This window comes from Esox lucius, chromosome 17 (genome assembly GCF_011004845.1).
Source record: "Esox lucius isolate fEsoLuc1 chromosome 17, fEsoLuc1.pri, whole genome shotgun sequence".
In the NCBI taxonomy this organism is placed as follows: domain Eukaryota; kingdom Metazoa; phylum Chordata; class Actinopteri; order Esociformes; family Esocidae; genus Esox; species Esox lucius.
Window position 1 is genome coordinate 17,894,890 of NC_047585.1, and position 20,645 is coordinate 17,915,534.

At 43.3% G+C, this 20,645-nt stretch overlaps 1 protein-coding gene across 1 annotated transcript; it reads right to left on the reverse strand.

Annotated features, from left to right (window-relative positions):
- Nucleotides 1-7,128: 7,128 nt before the first annotated feature.
- On the reverse strand, nt 7,129-18,083 carry gnl3l (guanine nucleotide binding protein-like 3 (nucleolar)-like). The gene is made up of 15 exons (XM_010881924.4): nt 17,978-18,083; nt 17,826-17,866; nt 16,990-17,100; nt 16,072-16,188; nt 15,462-15,545; nt 15,167-15,302; nt 14,979-15,082; nt 12,579-12,723; nt 12,408-12,495; nt 12,151-12,328; nt 11,861-12,003; nt 11,631-11,767; nt 10,209-10,375; nt 8,960-9,134; nt 7,129-7,218 (listed from the first exon to the last, which is right to left on the reverse strand). The coding sequence occupies exons 1-15, from the start codon at nt 17,988-17,990 to the stop codon at nt 7,151-7,153; spliced, it is 1,707 nt and encodes a 568-aa protein (XP_010880226.1). The 5' UTR covers nt 17,991-18,083; the 3' UTR covers nt 7,129-7,150.
- Nucleotides 18,084-20,645: the final 2,562 nt, after the last annotated feature.

The following is a 20,645-nucleotide window of genomic DNA, read 5'->3' on the forward strand; positions in this document are numbered from 1 at the left end:
GTTTTTTTAAGCAAATACGGAAGGCAATTAATGGAAAAACATATTTAACTACTTGAAGGGGTACATGCGGGTACATGTAATTTGTTAATTACTCGGTAGGGTCCGTAGAATTCGTCATTAAATTGAGCAATAAAGAGACATCAGGCAGGCCATTCTAACCAGACCACTACAGTGGCCCAAAAACAATATTTTATTTACCAAGTAGCCTCTTATATATTTCCATATACATAAAAAAAAACTAGAATAGGTCAAGTAAGAACATGGGGATTGAGAAGGAGGGTGTGTAGAATTCGTGTCATTTCATGGAGAACATCCTACTAACTATGCCAATGCCAATTTATCATATATGGACAATAACATCAAACAATCCCAAAAACAAAACAATCCGGTGTTACAATTTCTTAAAGTATAGTGTTGTAAAAATAATGGGGTTTTTCCCGCTTATTAACTGTACAGCAGGGGTGTCAAACCGGTTCCACGGAGGGCCGAGTGTCTGCAGGTTTTTGGTTTTTCCTATAAATTGGTTCCTAGTTCATACCTACACAACCAGGTGAGGGTAGAAACTAACCAATCAGTGACCTAATTAACCAATCAAGTACAAGGAGAGAGCAAAAACCTGCAGACACTCGGCCCTCCGTGGAACCGGTTTGACACCTGTGCTGTACAGCATTAAATATTATTGTTAAATTAAAACAGATATTACCTTTAGGTACAGATTTCTAATATTTGTGTTTATGTTTGAAGAATTGACCAGTTAAAGTCAAAATAACTTTACAAGTGTATTATAGTTTCTCTGTCCTTGTCACAGAAAGTGCATTTCTGCATCTTCTAAATTCATGAAATTTGAAAAAAAGTCAGGGTAAATTATGTGCAAGCTTTTAAAAAGTTATTTTACATTTACATTCACACACTTTGTTTCAAATTTTAAAAAGATATATTTCTACCAATTTCAGCAATACATGCATGCCAAAACAATTTCCATGTAGGGGAAGTTTATTAGGACTTTTATTTTTTAACCAGAACAGGGCAACCTAACAAACATTTTTTATTTACTGTGCAGATGGCCTCCAAAACACTAGTGGGACTTCATTAAAATCTGTCCCGGAGGCATTGCTTTGCATATACAGCACTTTACAAAACTTTAAGGAAGTGTGAAAGTCAAACTAAGGCCATTTATTTGGGTAGTGTTTTAATAATAATACAGGTGCTGGTCATAAAATTAGAATATCATCAAAAAGTTGATTTATTTCAGTAATTCCAATCAAAAAGTGAAACTTGTATATTATATTCATTCATTACACACAGACTGATATATTTCAAATGTTTATTTATTTTAATTGTGATGATTATAACTGGTGAAGAGTCCATCCTCTCTCAAGGATTCTTCAACGCCCACGTGGGCAATGACAGTGACACCTGTAGGGCCGTGATTGGGAGGAACGGCCCCCCTGATCTGAACCAGAGCGGTGTTCAGTTATTGGACTTCTGTGCTAGTCACAGTTTGTCCATAACGAACACCATGTTCAAGCATAAGGGTGTCCATCAGTGCACGTGGCACCAGGACAACCTAGGCCGTAGGTCGATGATCGACTTTGTTGTCGTTTCATCTGACCTGCGGCCGTATGTCTTGGACACTCGGGTGAGGGGCGGCGCTGTCAACTGATCACCACCTGGTGGTGAGTTGGATCCGATGGCGGGGGAGGAAGCTGGACATACTCGGCAGACCCAAGCGTACTGTAAGGGTCTGCTGGTAACGTCTGGCCGAGTCTCCTGTCAGAGAGATCGTTAACTCCCACCTCCGGCAGAGCTTCGACTGGATCCCAAGGGAGGCTGGAGATATTGAGTCCAAGTGGACCATGTTCTCCACCGCCATTGTCGAAGCGGCCGCTCGGAGCTGTGGCCGTAAGGTCTCCGGTGCCTGTCGAGGAGGCAATCCCCGAACCCGGTGGTGGACACCGGAAGTAAGGGATGCCGTCAAGCTGAAGAAGGAGTCTATCAGGCCTGGTTGGCTTGTGAGACTCCTGAGGCAGCTGACGGGTACCGGCAGGCCAAGCGTACCGCAGCCCGGGTGGTTGTGGAGGCCAAAACTCGGGCCTGGGAGGAGTTCGGTGAGGCCATGGAGAAGGACTATCGGCTGGCATCGAAGAGATTCTGGCAAACTGTCCGGCGCCTCAGGAGAGGGAAACAGTGCCCTACCAACGCTGTTTACAGTAGAGGTGGGCAGCTGTTGACCTCAACTGGGGATGTCGTCGGGCGGTGGAAGGAGTACTTCGAGGATCTCCTCAATCCCGCCGTCACGTCTTCCATTGAGGAAGCAGAGGATGAGGGCTCAGAGCTGGACTCGTCCATCACCCGGGCTGAAGTCACTAAGGTAGTCAAGAAACTCCTCGGTGGCAAGGCACCAGGGGTGGATGAGATGTGCCCTGAGTACCTCAAGTCCCTGGATGTTGTGGGGCTGTCTTGGTTGACACGCCTCTGCAGCATCGCGTGGCGGTCGGGGACAGTGCCTCTGGGATGGCAGACCAGGGTGGTGGTCCCTCTTTTTAAGAAGGGGGACCGGAGGGTGTGTTCCAACTATAGGGGGATCACACTTCTCAGCCTCCCTGGGAAAGTCTATGCCAGGGTACTGGAGAGGAGAGTACGGCCGATAGTAGAACCTCGGATTCAGGAAGAACAGTGTGGTTTTCGTCCGGGTCGTGGAACACTGGACCAGCTCTATACCCTCTACAGGGTGGTGGAGGGTTCATAGGAGTTTGCCCAACCAATCCACATGTGTTTTGTGGATTTGATGAAGGCATTCGACTGTGTCCCTCGCGGCATCCTGTGGAGGGTGCTTCGGGAGTATGGGGTCCTGGGTCCTTTGCTAAGGAGGAGCTTGGTTCGCATTGCCAGCAGTAAGTAAGACTTGTTCCCAGTGCATGTTGGACTCCGGCAGGGCTGCCCTTTGTCGCCAGTTCTGTTCGTAATTTTTATGGACAGAATGTCTAGGCGCAGCAAGGGGCCGGAGGGTGTCAGGTTTGGGGACCACGCGATTTTGTCTCTGCTCTTTGCGGATGATGTTGTCGTGTTGGCCCCTTCAAACCAGGACCTTCAGCATGCACTGGGACAATTTGCAGCCGAGTGTGTAGCGGTTGGGATGAAAATCAGAGTTTAAGTATCTAGGGGTCTTGTTCACGAGTGAGGGAAGGATGGAACGGGAGATTGACAGACGGATCGGTGCAGCTTCTGCAGTAATGCGGTTGATGTACCGTCTGTTGTGGTGAAGAAAGAGCTGAGCCGCAAGGCGAAGCTCTCAATTTACCGGTCAATCTACGTTCCTACTCTCACCTATGGTCATGAGCTTTGGGTCATGACCGAAAGGACAAGATCCCGGATACAGGCATCCGAAATGAGCTTTCTCCGCAGGGTGGCTGGGCGATCCCTTAGAGATAGGGTGAGAAGCTTGGTCACCCGGGAGGAGCTCAGAGTAGAGCCGCTGTTCCTCCACATCGAGAGGGGTCAGCGGAGGTGGCTTGGGCATCTGTTCCGAATGCCTCCGGAACGCCTTCCCGGGAAGGTGTTCCGGGCCCGTCCCACCGGGAGGAGACCCCGGGGAAGACCTAGGACACGCTGGAGGGACTATGTCTCCCGGCTGGCCTAGGAACACCTCGGTGTCCCCCCGGAAGAGCTAGAGGAAGTGTCTAGGGAGAGGGAAGTCTGGGCATCTCTGCTTAGACTGCTGCCCCCGCGACCCGGCCCCGGATAAGTGGAAGAAAATGAATGAATGAATGATTATATCTGACAACTAATGAAAATCCCAAACTCAGTATCTCAGAAAATTTGAATATTACTTAAGACCAATACAAAAAAAATGTTGTTTAGAGATGTTGGCCAACTGCAAAGTATGAACATGAAAAGTATGAGCATGTACAGCACTCAATACTTAGTTGGGGCTCCTTTTGCCTGAATTACTGCAGCAATACGGCATGGAATGGAGTCGATCAGTCTGTGGCACTGCTCAGGTGTCTCTGATAGTGGCCTTCATCTCTTCTGCATTGTTGGGTCTGGCGTATCGCATCTTCCTCTTCACAAAACTCCATAGATTTTCTATAGGGTTATGGTCAGGCGAGTTTGCGGGCCAATTAAGAACTGGGATGCCATGGTCCTTAAACTAGGTACTGGTAGCTTTGGCACTGTGTGCAGGTACCAAGTCCTGTTGGAAAATGAAATCTGCATCTCCATAAAGTTGGTCAGCAGCAGGATGCATGAAGTGCTCTAAAACTTCCTGGTAGTCGGCTGCGTTGACCTTGGACCTCAGAAAACACAGTGGACCAACACCAGCAGATGACATGGCAACCCAAACCATCACTGACTGTGGAAACCTTACACTGGACTTCAAGCAACGTGGATTCTGTGCCTCTCCTCTCTTCCTCCAGACTCTGTGACCTTGATTTCCAAAGGAAATGCAAAATTTACTTTCATCAGAGAACATAATTCAGCAGCAGTCCAGTCCTTTTTGTCTTTAGCCCAGGCGAGACGCTTCTGACGCTGTGTCTTGTTCAAGAGTGGCTTGACACAAGGAATGCGACAGCTGAAACCCGTCTTGCATATGTCTGTGCGTGGTGGTAATTGAAGCACTGACTCCAGCTGCAGTCCACTCTTTGTGAATCTCCCCCACATTTTTGAATGGGTTTTGTTTCACAATCCTGTCCAGTGTGCAGTTATCCCTATTCAGGGCTCCAAACTGCGACTAAAATGGTCGCATTTGCGACCAAATATATTTGCGAGTGAAATTTCTGCCAAGGTCGCCATTGGCGACAATACCAATTTACTCCCTTTGATTGTAAAATTTGCATCCAACCTGCATGTTTTATAACCAGTAGCCTATCGCTTCATTTGTTTTGTTAACATCATTCATTTGTACATAGTCTGGCCCCCTTCCACTATGGCGAAAACTAAAAATGTTCTTGACTGACCGCCAAGCCTCATTAGCCGGTTAACTGATTAGTTTAAAATATGCTCTATTTGAAATAACAGCCATTTCGAGCCGAGCCTGCAATTTCCACTCTGTTTGCGCCTCTTATATGCTATTGTCTATGGTTTGCAATGAGATATTTTAATTGTTTATTAATAAACAAGTGTTTTCTGTCGGCTGCAAAGATTAGGTTGACGATAGCCTACTGACTACTGTCTTTGTAGTAGGCTAGTGAAAGCGCAATATATTTTTTTGGATAGTTCTGTTTAGAAACAGCTTTCTGTAGATAACAGATATATTTCACATTTTTCAGGCCTGTGAGGCGAGTAGGCTATGGTTCGGTTCATGATGATATAATCTCCAGTTCATGCGCCGTAGCCTTATGTTGTGATTATTTATTCGTCTGCTATATTAATGTTTTGCATTGAGATAATGCTTGTCCTACCAATTTCGGCTGCTCAGTGTGAACGTGGTTTTTTAGCTCAAAACAGGATCAAATATAAAGTAAGCAATTCACTACATGTGTCAACCTTGGAAGATTTGATCAGGATCAGCACTGAAGGCCCATCACTTGAACAGTTTGATCCTGAACCATGAGTCAAACGCTGGCTTTCTGCAAAAAAGAAGAGGAGACGGTCAAACTACACTCAGTGGCCAAGTGATATGGACATAATCATGGTCAGTGGCAGTGACACTGGCTCAGATGCTGTGTAATAAAATGTAATTTGACTGTATATACTTCATAAGTCGGAAGAGGAGAGACATGCACACAACAAGGTGAATGCATTGTTATGTGGCTCTTAAAAAAATTATTTGGCGCCTGTTATTTCCCCCTATAGGAGCCAATGGCTCCTTAATGTATTTTTTTGTTTGGAGCCCTGCTATTGCTTGTACACTTTTCTACCACATCTTTTCTTTCCCTTCGCCTCTCTATTATTGTGCTTGGACACAGCTCTGTGAACAGCCAGCCTCTTTAGCTATGACCTTTTGTGTCTTGCCCTCCTTGTGCATGGTGTCAATGGTCATCTTTTGGACAGCTGTCAAGTCAGCAGTCTTCCCCATGATTGTTTTGCCTACAGAACTAGACTGAGAGACCATTTAAAGGGCTTTGCAGGTGTTTTGGGTTAATTAGCTGATTGGAGTGTGGCACCAGGTGTCTTCAATATTGAACCTTTTCACAATATTCAAATTTTCTGAGATTCTGAATTTGGGGTTTTCATTAGTTGTCAGTTATAATCATCAGAATTAAAAGAAATAAACACTTGAAATGTATCAGTCTGTGTGGAATGAATGTATACATTATACAAGTTTCACATTTTGAATGGAATTACTGAAATAAATCAACTTTTTGATGATATTCAAATTTTATGACCAGCACCTATACACACACACACACACACACACACACACACACACACACACACACACACACACACACACACACTTTAGTTAGACTTTCAGGTGCTTAAGACTTAAATACCTTTAAGTAACAGTAATTCTCCATGTAATTTAAATAATTTGATGGATAATTCTGATGGAGAATAGTTGCATTTCAAAAAACCTAGGGCACCTACTTTCTTAAAAGATAAAACAAGGAATTGCATATCAAATATAATTGGTATGCCACCATCAGCTCTTTGGTTTCAAATGTTTTGCAAACATGGAGGAATAATGTAAAAGCTTCAGAATCAATTAAAATCAGAAAAAAATCAACAAAGTCTATGAATAACCTAATCATACAGCTTTCAGCAGCCTTCCCAGAAAACATTTTTATTTTCATTAATAAGCTGGTTTAGATCAGTTTTTTTAGTCTGTTAGCCTACGGTACAGTTCACTTCATAATCTCTATTAATAATAGGTCTCCAATTAGGATATCTGTGATGATGGGATCATCAGGTTTTGGTATTATATAAATCTTATTTCATTGTAGCAATCATGTCACTATTAGCTAGGCATTCTTGAAACATTGAAAACACAGTTAGCTAGCTAAATACACTGCACAAGTTGTACACTGCAGTCTGGTAGATATTGTTGTTAAGGTTCACAGGAAAAAAAACTGACATAAAATGTAAATGTTGATACCGAATTGATGAAGTGGTACAGTACCACTAAGGGATGTTGGGAATAAGGGTATGACTGAACAGATACTAATTGAAAATAAATAACCATCGCCAGTCATTCATGACATTTTATTTTTCATCCATCTGAAAATGCAAAGTTCATTGCTGTCGTCAGGCTGTCTGAAAGTTTGGTAGCAATTTTGTCTGAAAAGAAAAAAGTGAGAAATTAGATTACCACTATAATTGATAGGGGTTTTTATTCTAAAATAACTCACAGATCAACCTAACTTGTTAAAATCCTCAAAATAACAGACAAAATATTTGCACCCTTGTTTTGAATACCGGAGGTATGTTTTATGAGATTAGAAGACACACACACAGTGATCTTTGACCATTCTTCCATACAGATTTTTTCCAAAGCCTTGATATCACTGGTCTGGGCAGAACCGTGGTTGAGTGATAAAACTCTCTGTTCCATGTACATACATATACAGCTCCTCGCTGGGGTAAGGGGTTCAATACTCATCTTCACCCTTCACTTCTGTGTCCACTTCATCGGTCTCCCTCTGATACCGACTGTTAATAAAAGCCTTGCAAATAACTACACTGCTCCAAGAAAATTAAAGGGAACATGTAATCTTCACAGTACAACATCAAGTCAATTCAACTTCAGGGATATCAATGTGTCCCATTAGGAAACGTGATTGTGAATCAATGTCACCTGTTTTGGTGCAAATGAATGTGACAACAGGTGCACTGGAGAGACAACAGCAAGACAACCCCCAAAAAGGGAATGGTTTTGCAGGTGGTGGCCACAGACAATTGCGCTCTCCTTATCCTTCCTGACTGATTCTTCTCTAGTTTCGAGTTTTGCTAGTGTCCTTGTCACTACTGGTAGCACGAGGCGGTATCTGACCAAACTGACTACACGAGGATGGCAGGAGGACCCAACATCTTCTGGTGGGACCTGTGCTCACAGCCCAGGACCGAGCAGCTTAATGACATTCGCCAGAGAACACCAGAATTGTCAGGTCCGCCATTGGCACCGTTCTCTTCACAGATGTGGATGTGTTCGGAGATGCTGTGGTGAACGTTATGCTGCCTGAAACATCATCCAGCATGACTGGTTGGGTGGTGTGTTAGTGATGGTCTCGGGAGGTATATTCTCCTGGTGCTGGACAATGCCCAGCCTCATGTGGCCAGAGTGTGTAGGCAGTTGCTGGATGACGAAGGCATTGATACCATTAACTGGCCCTCACATTCCCCAGACATAAATCCAACTGAGAACCTCTGGTGATCCCCCAGGACACCATCCGCCATATCATCAGGAGCTTGCCCAGACGTTGTCGGGAGAGCATACAGGCACGTGGGGGCCATACAAACTAATGAGTCACATTATGAGTTGCAATTCACGCAAGTTGGAACAGCCTGTGATTTCAATTGTTTACTTAGATTTTTGGTGTGAGTTTGAATCCAGACCCTCAATTGGTTGGTGATTTTGGTTTCCATTGACCGTCGTTACGTCATTTTGTTCTCAATGAATTACACAATGTACAGTAAAGATATTGATCTTTAATATATTGTGTGATTTCAATGTTCCCTTAATTCTTTTAGGGTAGTGTATAAAAATGAGTGACCATCCACTCTGACATAGTCAAATTACTGGTTTTTAATGGTATTCAAGTCCAGAGATGGAAATAGCCATTGCAAATTTTGTGCTCTTTGAAGTATTTGATTTCATGTTCAAAAAACACATTTTATTGGGATTATTCCCATGCTTGATAGATATAGATATCTATCTCTCTCTATATATATTAATCTTCATCAAGGGTGCAAATCATTTTGGATGTTACTAATTACACATGGATATATGGTTGCTAAGTGTTTTAGAAACTAAGAATTTACACAACAAAATGTTAGTCGTAGAACATAAAAAAAAGCATACCAGCTCTTTTCTGTTGCTTCTTCCTCTTCTTTCCAGCGGCTTTTAGTGCTTGGCCCTGATGAAGTGGGTCTACTTTCAAGATATCTTTTAAATCCAGGGTTTTCGGGGTTGCAGTGTCACCTGAACCACCTGTCTTTACCTTTACCCCTTTTAGCTCCACAGTCATAGGTCCAAACTAATTTGAAAAAGAGAGAAACACACATTTAACAAAAATAGATATAAACTCAACACAAAGTGTTTCTCTAACCCTAACTCCTATTAAAATTGGCTCATTTCCTTATATGAACTGTGTGGTGGCATGGGCGTGCACAGCTTCCAATGGCACTGGGTCACTAGTGTTTATTGATGTGACAGAAGACAGAAGCAGACGGACTAATTCTGTAGTGTACGGGGATATACTGTCTGCTCAGATTCAGCCAATTTAAGCGAAGTTGATTGGATGGTGCTTCACTTTACAGATGGAAAATGACCCAAAACACTGTGAAAGCAACCCAGGAGTTTTTTAAGGCAAAGAAGTGGAATATTCTGCAATGGCTGAGTTAATCACCAGATATCAACCCGATCAAGCATGCATTTCACTTGCTGAAGACAAAACTTAAGGCAGAAAGACCCACAAACAAACAACTGAAGACATTTTATTTATGATTGTGTTAATTTTTCCAATTACATTTGAACCCCTGAAATAAAGGGAATGTTAATGAAAATGGCAATTCCTAAACGTTTCTTACGCTATTTTTGTTCAACCCCTTGGATTGAAGCTGAAAATCTGCCCTTTAATTCCATCTCGGTTGATTCATTTAAAATCCATTGTGGTGGCATACAGAGCCAAAATTATGAACATTGTGCCAGTGTCCAAATATCTCCGGACCTAACTGTAGCTATCCGGACTTTCATGTTTCAGGAAATAGCCAATTAAACAATGCTTTAGGTTCACAATGTTGAGTTGTGAACCAAACAAGCAGCAAGGATGCAAAGAAGAGTGAATGTTGAAATAACCTCTCCGGAAGCTGCAAAACGTTGCAGATGTGATTATAATATTCATGAGGATATTTTCTTATAACAATTTTGAAAATAGTAGGTATTTCAGATATAATAACACTATCCAGTCTGGGACCCCCTTGCGCAATAAAAAATTGGATCTCAGATAATCAGATTTGTAGATTCAATAAGGATGCACACGTTCGTTATGCCATAATACATTAGAATAAACGATGGGCATGCACCCCCTTCCTCATCTCGACTACAATACCTCAGAGTCCTGCCCATCGTCCATGGATTCAATTTCGCCCTTGGACTCTACATCATTTAGAACTCCACTTTCCATTTCCCGGTCACAAGATTCTTCTTCTTGACCTCCCTGGGTCATTCCAGATGTTGCCATGCAGAAACCCATTTGGACATCAGGACAAGCAGACACTAAAAAGAAAATAATACACATTAATAATTGCTAACATACACCGATCAGCCATAACATTATGACCACCTGCCTAATATTGTGTAGGTCCCCATTTTTGACCGGCAAAACAGCCCTGACCCGTCGAGGCATGGACTCCACAAGACCTCGGAAGGTGTGCTGTGGTATCTGGCACCAAGATGTTAGAAGCAGATCCTATAAGTCCTGTAAGTTGCGAGGTGGGGCCTCCATGGATCAGACCCGTTTGTCCAGCACATCCCACAGACACTCGATTGGATTGAGATCTGGAGAATTTGGAGGCCAAGTCAACACCTTGAACTTGTGTTCCTCAAACCATTCCTGTACCATTACTGCTTTGTGGCATGGCACATTGTCCTACCGAAAGAGGCCAATCCAATCAGGGAATACTGTTGCCATGAAGGGGTGCACATGGTCTACAACAAAGCTCAGGTAGGTGGTACGTGTCAAAGTAACATCCAAGGTTTCCCAGCAGAACATGGCCCAAAGCATCACACTGCCTCCACCGGCCTGCCTTCTTCCCATAGTGCATCCTGGTGCCATGTGTTCTCCAGGTAAGCGACGCACACCCACCCGGCCATACATGTGATGTGAAAAGAAACATGATGAGACCAGGCCACCTTCTTTCATTGCTCCGTGGTCCAGTTCTGATGCTCGCGTGCCCATTGTAGGTGTTTTCGTCAGTGGACAGGGGTCAGCATGGACACCCTGACTGGTCTGCAGCTACGCAGCCCCATATGCAACAAACTGTGATGCACTGTGTGTTCTGACACCTTTCTATCAGTATCAGCATTAACATTTTCAGCAATTTGAACTACAGTAGCTCATCTGTTGGATCGGAACACACGAGCCAACTTTCGCTCTCCATGTGCATCCATGAGTCTTGGCCGCCCATGACCCTGTCGCCGGTTTACCGCTTTTCCTTCCTTGGACCACTTTTGATAGGTGCCGACCCACTGCAAACCGGGAACACCCCACAAGGGCAGCAGTTTTGGAGATGAATTGAGCCAGTCGTCTAGCCATCACAAGTTGGCCCTTGTCAAAGTCGCTCAGATCCTTACACTTACCCATTTTTCCTGCTTCTAACACATCATCTTGGAGGAAAGGATGTTCACTTGCTGCCTAATATATCCCACCCATAACACGATTATCAGTGTTATTCACTTCACCTGTCAGTGTTATGGCTGATTGGTGTACATTTTCAATGACTATGTTATAAAAGGTGTGTATGCATCCTACCAGCAAGAGCTTCCTGGTTTCCCTTCTCCAGTTCCTCCCAGTCAAAAGCTTTACCCATCTCGGCCACAATCTCAGCACTGACATGTGTGGGAAGAGTGTGTGTCTCCGGGGGGTGTGTAAAGTAACTGATCCGACCCCTGCAAAACCATAAACAGAACAGAATATCAGACTTGGAAAGCTATCAGACCTGGAAAACTTTAGATGTATTAAACTGTTTCATTTTCACCCACCCAGTCCAGTCCATTAGGACACTCTTTGCTGCCATGTCATTATCAGGCACTCCTCCTTTCCTCAACTTGCCCTGCCGCCGTGCCAACAAAGCCAGGAACTCTAGAGGAGTGTGGAAGTCTGGAACCCCGTAGTGTTCCATGATCTGCAAAGCAGAAAAAGAAAGACAATAACAACATGGATGTTAAATTACATTGTATTGCTGTGACTGCTGCCCCCGCGACCCGGCCCCGGATAAGTGGAAGATGATGATGATGCTGTGAATATCCCCTGAAACAATATTTCTGTCTACCTGTGTCTTATTGCAGCGTCTTAAGATGGCTTCAACTGGAGGTAAAGGGTCTACGAGCTGTTCAATCTTCACACAATTCCGAAGGATCATGGCTGCATCTGTCGACGAGGTTGCCATGACAATGCCAGGACAATCTAAAAGCTTGATGTGCTTGTCCAAGTGTATTTCCTGAAGACACCTAATAGCAAACAAACAGGTCAGTCAATCAGAAAAATTGTCAGTCCTGAAATAAATAAAGGCCAAAGCTCTTCACTTACTTGGTTATGCCGGGTGTGGCTCCAACATTGCATGCACGTGCCCGCTTTAAACTGTTTATCAGACTGCTCTTTCCAACATTGGGAAAGCCTGAAAGAGAGAACCATCCAACATGCTGTGTAACTAACTAGTGTAAATAGTTGGGAATGACCAAAAACGTATGCTGTACCCACCAACCACACCAACAGTGATCGCCGTCTTGATGTCTAGGTTGCGGCAGTAGTTTCCCAGAAGCTTCATCAGGCACTCGGCACCGACACAGGCACTGCTACTCAGAAGATCAGTGGTGGCCTGAGTCACTGGGACATTGCTTCGCTTCTGGAAATTGAATGGAGTTGTTTATCGTTTAAACATGTAAGCAACAGTGTGACCGTTGTAACGTGTAAACAACATCATTGAAGAAGCACTTTGCCCTAGGCCTGTAGGTGGTTGGTATCATGTTTAAGAGATTTCTAGGTCAGTGAGATCTATTGCACACCTAATTGTTCAGAAGGAGCACCAGAATGGGGTTTCTATGCTAAACAACACATCAATCAGTATGTATATTGAAGGATGAGCGAGTCAGAAAATGTTTATGTTTTTGGTCATTTTACAAAGCCTACTGGTTATACCGATGGCGCTATTTGTGTGTAGTTGTGGTTGTCCTTGATTGATAGAGCCATTGTATGTCTTTCACAGATGTTGCGATCTGTGGATATTGAGAAATGTACAATGTGTCCCTATATTTCCTGTTTCTAAAAGACTCTGGTGTGCCAGTACTTCCTGCTCTGGCCCAGTCCCAACGCCCCCGCCTTCTCTTGATGGGTTTTGAAACATCTTGGTAGACTGGGTACAGGTAGCTAGCTAAGTAACATTACATGTCACAAAGGCTTGTCATATGGGGAATAACGTTAACCTAAAGACTACTCGCTGGAACAGAATTTCTACTGGCCTGGACACTAGGTTAGCCTATATTCTTTGACTATGTTTATTAAAATGCTGCAAATATACAGAATTTAGCAATGTAAGGAAACTTACTTATTGCCTGGGTCACCAAACGTTATACCCAGACCAATATTTTAAAATATTGATTAGGATCTACTTGTATATAAGATCTACTATGCATATAATGTAATCTAAGCAAGCAACAGCAATTACGTTTGATCAGTAGCCTGAACAATGTTAACTGTTGATTAATGAGCAGTCTGATAAACCGTTTAAATGGACATAATGGTACATTTTAGACAGTGGGCCTCATTCATGAAACCTCAGAAAATGTCTCAGATTCGAACGTTGAGAGAGACTTACGATCATCTCTAAGTGTGATTCACAAAAGTGTCGCAACTGGTCAAAATTACCGCAGATGTCATCGCAAATTGATAAATCAGATCAATCCATACACACAAGAACGCCCTGCCCCTGTCCTTGTTTACATATCACACACATGTAATTTATGCCGGTGTGGCGATCAGCAGATTTCAACACAAATGAGAGCCTGAAATGGCTAATCAACCATTCATCCACCCTCATGACGTTGGTTTACACCAGAGGTTTCCAGGTCTCTCCTGGGGTCCCCCCAGCTATCTCACAGGTCAGCCTTTTGCCCTGAACTAGCTCACCTGATTCAACATGTAAGGGTTTGTTAATTAGTTTATTAAGGTGTGCTAGCTCTGGGACACATCTAATAGATGCAATGGCTGGGGGGGGGGGGGGCGCCACAGGAGAGGTTTGGGAACCACTGGTTTACACGGTCTCCGACCATATGTGGGTTTGATCCTAAGTATACGACAAAGATAATATTGATGAATACCATCACTGTCAGTGGAATGATCAAACAATCATTTTAAGATCAATTTGATTGTATGCACGTTTCAGGAATGAGGGCCAGTGTATTTTATTACCTGTGAAGCACAGCTAAGTCAACATATTGTTCAGCTACTTTATTTTACTGGACAGCTGTTGCTTGCACAAAAGTTAAAGGAAACTGAAAATTACTGAACAACATACAATATATTTAAGAACTACGACAACATCTAGACATGATACTGAGACTTTTGAAGCTTGTAAATCAGATATTTATCCCTCTCCCCCAGGATGCCCCACCCTTCTATGGATTTGATTTATTCTAAAACTAACACATAGCTAGTGATCAGTGAATCAGGTGTACCTGTTCAGGGTCCCTGATGAGAGGTTTGAATAACTCTGTTGTAAAATGATGTATTTGGGTGTTTTTGGAACCAATGCAATGTGTTTTAGAGTGCCCTAAATGTACAGAATTATTCTCAAAAAGACAAAAATGATAACCTATTGTTATTTAAAAGATTCAACCTATAATGTAGCATTTACATACATAATACAGTTTTGTGTACTAAATACAGAATGTTCACTTCATGCCTAATAAATCCCACCCACTGACACGTACCATGACAACGAGATCATCAGTGTTATTCACTTCACCTGTCAGTGGACATAATGTTATGGCTGATCATTGTATAATATAGAGAGCCTAAAAAAATACAAATAATTAATGGAACTCATATGGAAGAATGGATTTCATTGAGTGATTCTCTGCATGTCTGAATTCTTTGACTCACCAAATTTTTATTCTGTTGCTGTGTTGAGGCTTTAAAAGCCACAGTGGGAAATTCATTGCGAAGATACTTGATCCATTTCTCCACAATCTCCTTGGACACCAGGTCTAAGAGGCGAGCGGAGACACGTCTGTCAGTTATAGAGATCTGGTACCATGGCACATATTCCTTCATCTCTACTACTCACTCACCTATCTTGTTAAGCACTAGGACTATTTTCTTGTCAGTGCCACTCTGAATGACAGCCTGCTCCACTTGAGGACAACGGCAACCAATAGGATCACGGGCGTCCAGAACCTCCAAAATGACATCAGAGGCCTCCACCACCTTTTACTCAGAACAGGGAATACGACACATCATTACAAATTGCTCTACAAAACTACACTTCTGAAGCAGATCAAATGTACTTGTATTTTAATGAAAATACATGGGGAATATTCACTTAAGTGAAACACTTCAAATTGATAATTGGCAGAGTACACATACCTTTTTGAATTCCCTGTAGTACGCCTTTCTTGAATTCTCATTTTCAAAATTGACATGCTTTTCTAAATTCTGCATTTCAGTTTCCTGCAAATTGAACACAAAACACAAATGACAGGTTTCCTAATTAAGGAGAAAAACAGCACAGGGAGAGCTTAAAAAAATATCCTCCCCTTTCTCCAAAAATGTCTGATATCCAATTGTTGATAGGACCATGTATGCAAAAATATCAGTACAGGAATTCACCAAAACATTACCCGCCATTCTGCTTCCTTTCACACTGCTCACTCAATAAGTAATAAGGAAAATTAGCACATGGGAGCACCCACTCCATCAACCTCATTTAAGCCCAAGCACTTGAGGGAGTCGCTAGAGGGAGGACAGCTACGTAAATTCGTGCCACCCTTTACCCACCTCAGGCAGTGCTGGGCCAATATGTACTGCCGTTTATTGGACTCTTGGCCACGGCCAGTATGACCTGACTAGGAACTAACCCCAGGACACAGCAATGCAGTTGCAATGCAATTGCAATGCACTGTAACACCCTAGAGCTTTGCATGGTTTTACTTGACTCACCAAACACACATTATAAATAGACACAAAGTAAAATTACCCGCTGTTCAAATGTTCTTTGTCGCTGAAGAATGTCTTTCTGAAAACTGTCCAGACTTCTCCGCTTCATTAGCTCCTGCTCTCTTGACAATCTCTGCTTTTCTTGGAGCTCCTGAACCTGACCATGGCAAAGAAACAACTTTAAAATATCTAAATAAGCGTTTGAAGAGAATTGTGCTATTGTCATGACCAGTGGTTGGAAACTACATATTTTATGAAAATTGGGGAGGGAAGTAAACAAAACCATGAATTACCTGTAACAGAGCAGAGACAATATTTTTAAAAGCATGGGAACCATTTATTTCACAGATTATGTATTTCAGACACAAAAGTTCATCAAAACGCCTGATTGAACTGCTTTTTACAGTTTTTGTCTAGTTTCAAATTGGAATTAATAACAAAACGTAAGTTGCGTAGAAGTGTTTTGAATTCTAGTTTTACAGCCAACATACTTAATTTTGTGTTTAAATGGATCAGAGTCAGTTAACTCTGGTCCGGAGCATTATGCAACTCTACACGTTGAAGAAACTGTTGCCAACCCACTGCTGCTATCTATCTAGTAACGCAAGTAATTAAAAGTAATTATATACCTACTACTAATATCCCTGTACACACGTTATAATGCCTTGAGCCTGACCTTCTTCATGTCCTCCTCAAACACCTCTATTCACCCGCATAAATGTCAGTTACAACTAAAACCTTCCAGTAGGCTTTTCTGTCCACAGCAATGAGCTGTCACAGTAGTAATTGTTGCAGCGAAGTGTAAAAAAAAAAAAAGCCACTTTCACATGTTAAAATATGAACAAGGTTAGGGTTTTAAGTTTATTTATGAATAAAAAGTGTGACTAGAAAATATTTTTGGTTCCCATGGCCACGACATTAACAGTTGTAATTAAATAAGAATTATTTTATGGGTCACCCTTTTCTTCCTGATTTCTTCAGGTTTTCCATGCTCTTTGGGATGGCGTAAAATGGACAGCTCAGAACTTCTAGTCCCTCTTTGAGCATCAGTCTGTTCTCCCTCTTTGACCTACAATCCAAATATAAAGAGACGTTAAGATACAGCCACTGAAGTAAACAATTATGTAAACATGTCAGATAACCTATGGTTGGGCTAGATGTCATGTTCTCCAACATATTACTTAAATATATGCCAGGCAAGATTTGTGTATATTCAACTTAACCCACAAATAAAACTTTGAACTGTGAATATACAAAACCATGTCTTCAAAGAAATATATACACACACATTTCACTAGTGTGTACCATAAGTAAGAAAATAAATCCATTATCTTCAAATATGCTCACCAGCATTACTAACTCAATCGCAAGTGCAAAGATTTGCTGAACAGATCCAAGTAAAGAAAAACAAAAAAGCATTTGAACAGGGTACACTAACTGTAACTCTATCAAAAGGTGTAATGTAACCATTTTTAATTAAGCATTAAGGCGTGAGGGTTTGGAACAGTAGTCTATTACTGAGGTATACCACACTATTATAATTATCAAAAACGGATGATAAAATAATGGGCGAAAATGTAATGACAGTCGTTGGCTAAGAGGCTAGGTACATCACTGTAGCCACTAGTAACAACGCAGATGTTTACAATTACCACTGTCCCTTGTGAAATTAAAGAAAACAAGTTTTTTAAGATTCTGGCTTGCAGTGAAGAATCGCTAGAGCCTCACCCGGATGTTCCGGCTAGTTACTGTGTACAGTTTAGCTGGCTAAAGCTTAAATTAAATATATACTACCTTGTGTTTTCCATGGAAAAGTTTTTTCGCTCGCTTCTGTTCTGCAAAACCAACGACAAGGAAAACAGTTACACAGCAACAGAGACACAAAATTAAACCTCGTCATCAGATAGTCCAACTACCAAAGTATAATGAAATTAAAATGTACGTACTGGCCTTAGACATGATTACACATGTGGTAAAGAACGAGGTGGATGATGGAACCAGCGTCTTCTTCTTCAGTGGGTTTTTGTTGCAGATGGCATCCAAGAATATTGGTGCATTACCGCCACCTACTGTGTTGGAGTGTGGGACAGTTTATTCGTAATCTGTATCAACACATTATCCACTTTCTTCTTCTTTCTTCTTCTTCCTTCTTCTTCTTCTTCTCTTAAATTAATGGCTGTTCACACACCACCGCCACCTACCGTACTGGAGTGTGAGGCCGGTCATCGCCTGCCTTTTCTATATCCTCAGACCTGTACACCCACTCTCTCCTTCCTACATGCACTCCTAGCCAATCTATCAGCCCCTTCGTAACCCTCCACACCAACATGAGCCGGCACCCAGCAGAACCGAACCACCACACCCATCCTCTCCAGTCCCAACAACAACACCATTATCTCCACCAACAGGTCACCTCTGTCTGATCTTCCAGTCTGTAAGCTGCCTAACACCGCCGCTGAGTCGGAAAACACCACTCAAGGGTCTCACCTCCTCCACCCACCTCAACCCAAGAATCATCGCCACCATTTCTGCTGTGTAGACAGACACCTGGTCTGTCATTCTCTGAGCCATCTCTACATTCAATTCCGGCACATACACCCCCACACCAACCCTCCCACTCTCCGGATCCTTTCACCCATCTGTATATAACTGGAGAAACGTGTAGTACCCCTCACCAACATACTTTTCCACACATTGACCCATGCACCCCTCATCCCACTCCTTCCTTCCCTCTAACAAACTGACATCCACCCCTGGCTTTGGAAACAACCAATTCGGAACATTACCCAGTGCGACTGTAGGCCCCACTTCCCTCTCACTTAACCCATACTCCTCCACCAACCTCCCAATCACCCACCCAAACACCTTTACCTTGCCTACTTCCCTCTCCCACCAGTCAGCCACAGCCTTGGCTGCTGGATGCCGCTTCACGCTCCCCTTTCATATGACCCAGTGCCAGTTTATCTCGCCTCAGGTCCAGTGGCATCTCCCCAACTTTCACTTGCAAGGCCTCAACCGAAGTTGTCTTAAACGCACCTACACACAGCCGTAACGCTGTCGTCTAGACCACATCTAGACATTTCAACACACAGCCATAACATGGTCACCTGGACCACATCTAAAAATTTCAACACTGATTTAGCTGCATACCCATACACAAAACACCCATAGTCTAAAATGGACCTAAGTGTCTGATACATACACACCAGAGTACGTCTATCCGCTCCCCAATCATACCCTACCACTGCCCGCATAAGAATCATAGCCCGTCAACTTCTCACCAAACCACATCCTAAGGTACTTGAATTCTGACACCCGCACCAATTCCTGCCCATAGAGACACAATCTCATCCCTTCAACCTTTCTCCTAGAATACAACATAAAACACGACTTGGCCACTGACATACTGCACCCCCAAGTCAATGACCACACCTCCACCCCTATAACTGCTTCCTGTATGTTCTTCATTACCCAGTCCACATTCCTTCCTCTTTTCCACATTGCCCCATCATCTGCATACAAAGCCACCCCCATCCCTGGACCCACTGCCCCAAACATGTCATCAATCATCACCACAAACGACACTGGGCTGACCACACTCCCCTGCGGCGTGCCATTAGCAACCTCAAACTCCCTGGACAGGACCTCCCCCTCCTTCACCCGGAACACCCTTCCAAACAAAAAACTCAATATCCAGTTATACAGCCTCCCTACTACACCAGACCTACTCAACTTAATCAACAGCCCCTCTCTCCACATCGTGTCATATGCCATCTCCACATGAAAATACGCCACACACATCACTCCTTTCAACATCAGTGCTTTTGCTGTCTCAGTGCTAACCGTGACCAATGCATCTGCAGTTGACCTACCCCTCCTGAACCCACTCTGTGCATCACTCACCAAACCCCTCCTCTCCAGAAAAAACTCCAGCCAAGCCACGACCATATTCTCCAGTTTACCCAGGTTGGACATCAATGCTCTAGGCCTATAACTCGCCGCCTTCATAGGGTCCTTACCTGGTTTCAGAAAAGGTAACACCACTGCTCTTTTTCACCCAGTCCGGAACAGTCCCAGTCCTCCACACCTTATTATACAGCTCCAACACTGCTTGTCTCACACAATCTGTTCTCTGTTCGGCAGTTGCCAGATCGTCTTGTCTTGAACAGTAGTTTCCAGCGTTTTATGTGCGCATCATCCATTCTACCTGTCCTTCCATTCCCCGGATTACGACCCTTGCCTGTTTTTCGGATTACGAGCCTGCCTGCCCTCTCCTGTACCTTCAAGCATCTGACCGCTCGACAACGAACACTGCCTGTCCCCCACCACGAGCCTGCCTGCCCTCCCCTGTACCTTTGACAATCTGATCTTCCAATAACGACCCCTGCCTGTCCACCACTACGAGCCTGCCCACTGCCTGGTTATTCAATAAATACTATCAAACCTTTCCACTGGCCGAACATCGAGGTCATCCATTCCTCCAGCGGATTATCTATCCCAGAATGCTCGTATGTGACCCCTTGGCATAGTCCAATTCAATACCCCCTAATTTCCTCAAACAGGTGTCCTCAGGTGGGGTCGCGAACCTCTTCGCTGGGGGAATGAAGACCCAAT

What these genes read in the sequence shown, in the direction of transcription:
- gnl3l (XM_010881924.4), bottom strand. An exon ending in TTTTCCATGGAAAACACAAG is followed by an intron (nt 17,101 to 17,825) that starts GTAGTATATATT and finishes TTTGGATTGTAG; the next exon opens with GTCAAAGAGGGAGAACAGAC. An exon ending in GAAGCAACAGAAAAGAGCTG is followed by an intron (nt 7,219 to 8,959) that starts GTATGCTTTTTT and finishes TTTTCTTTTCAG; the next exon opens with ACAAAATTGCTACCAAACTT.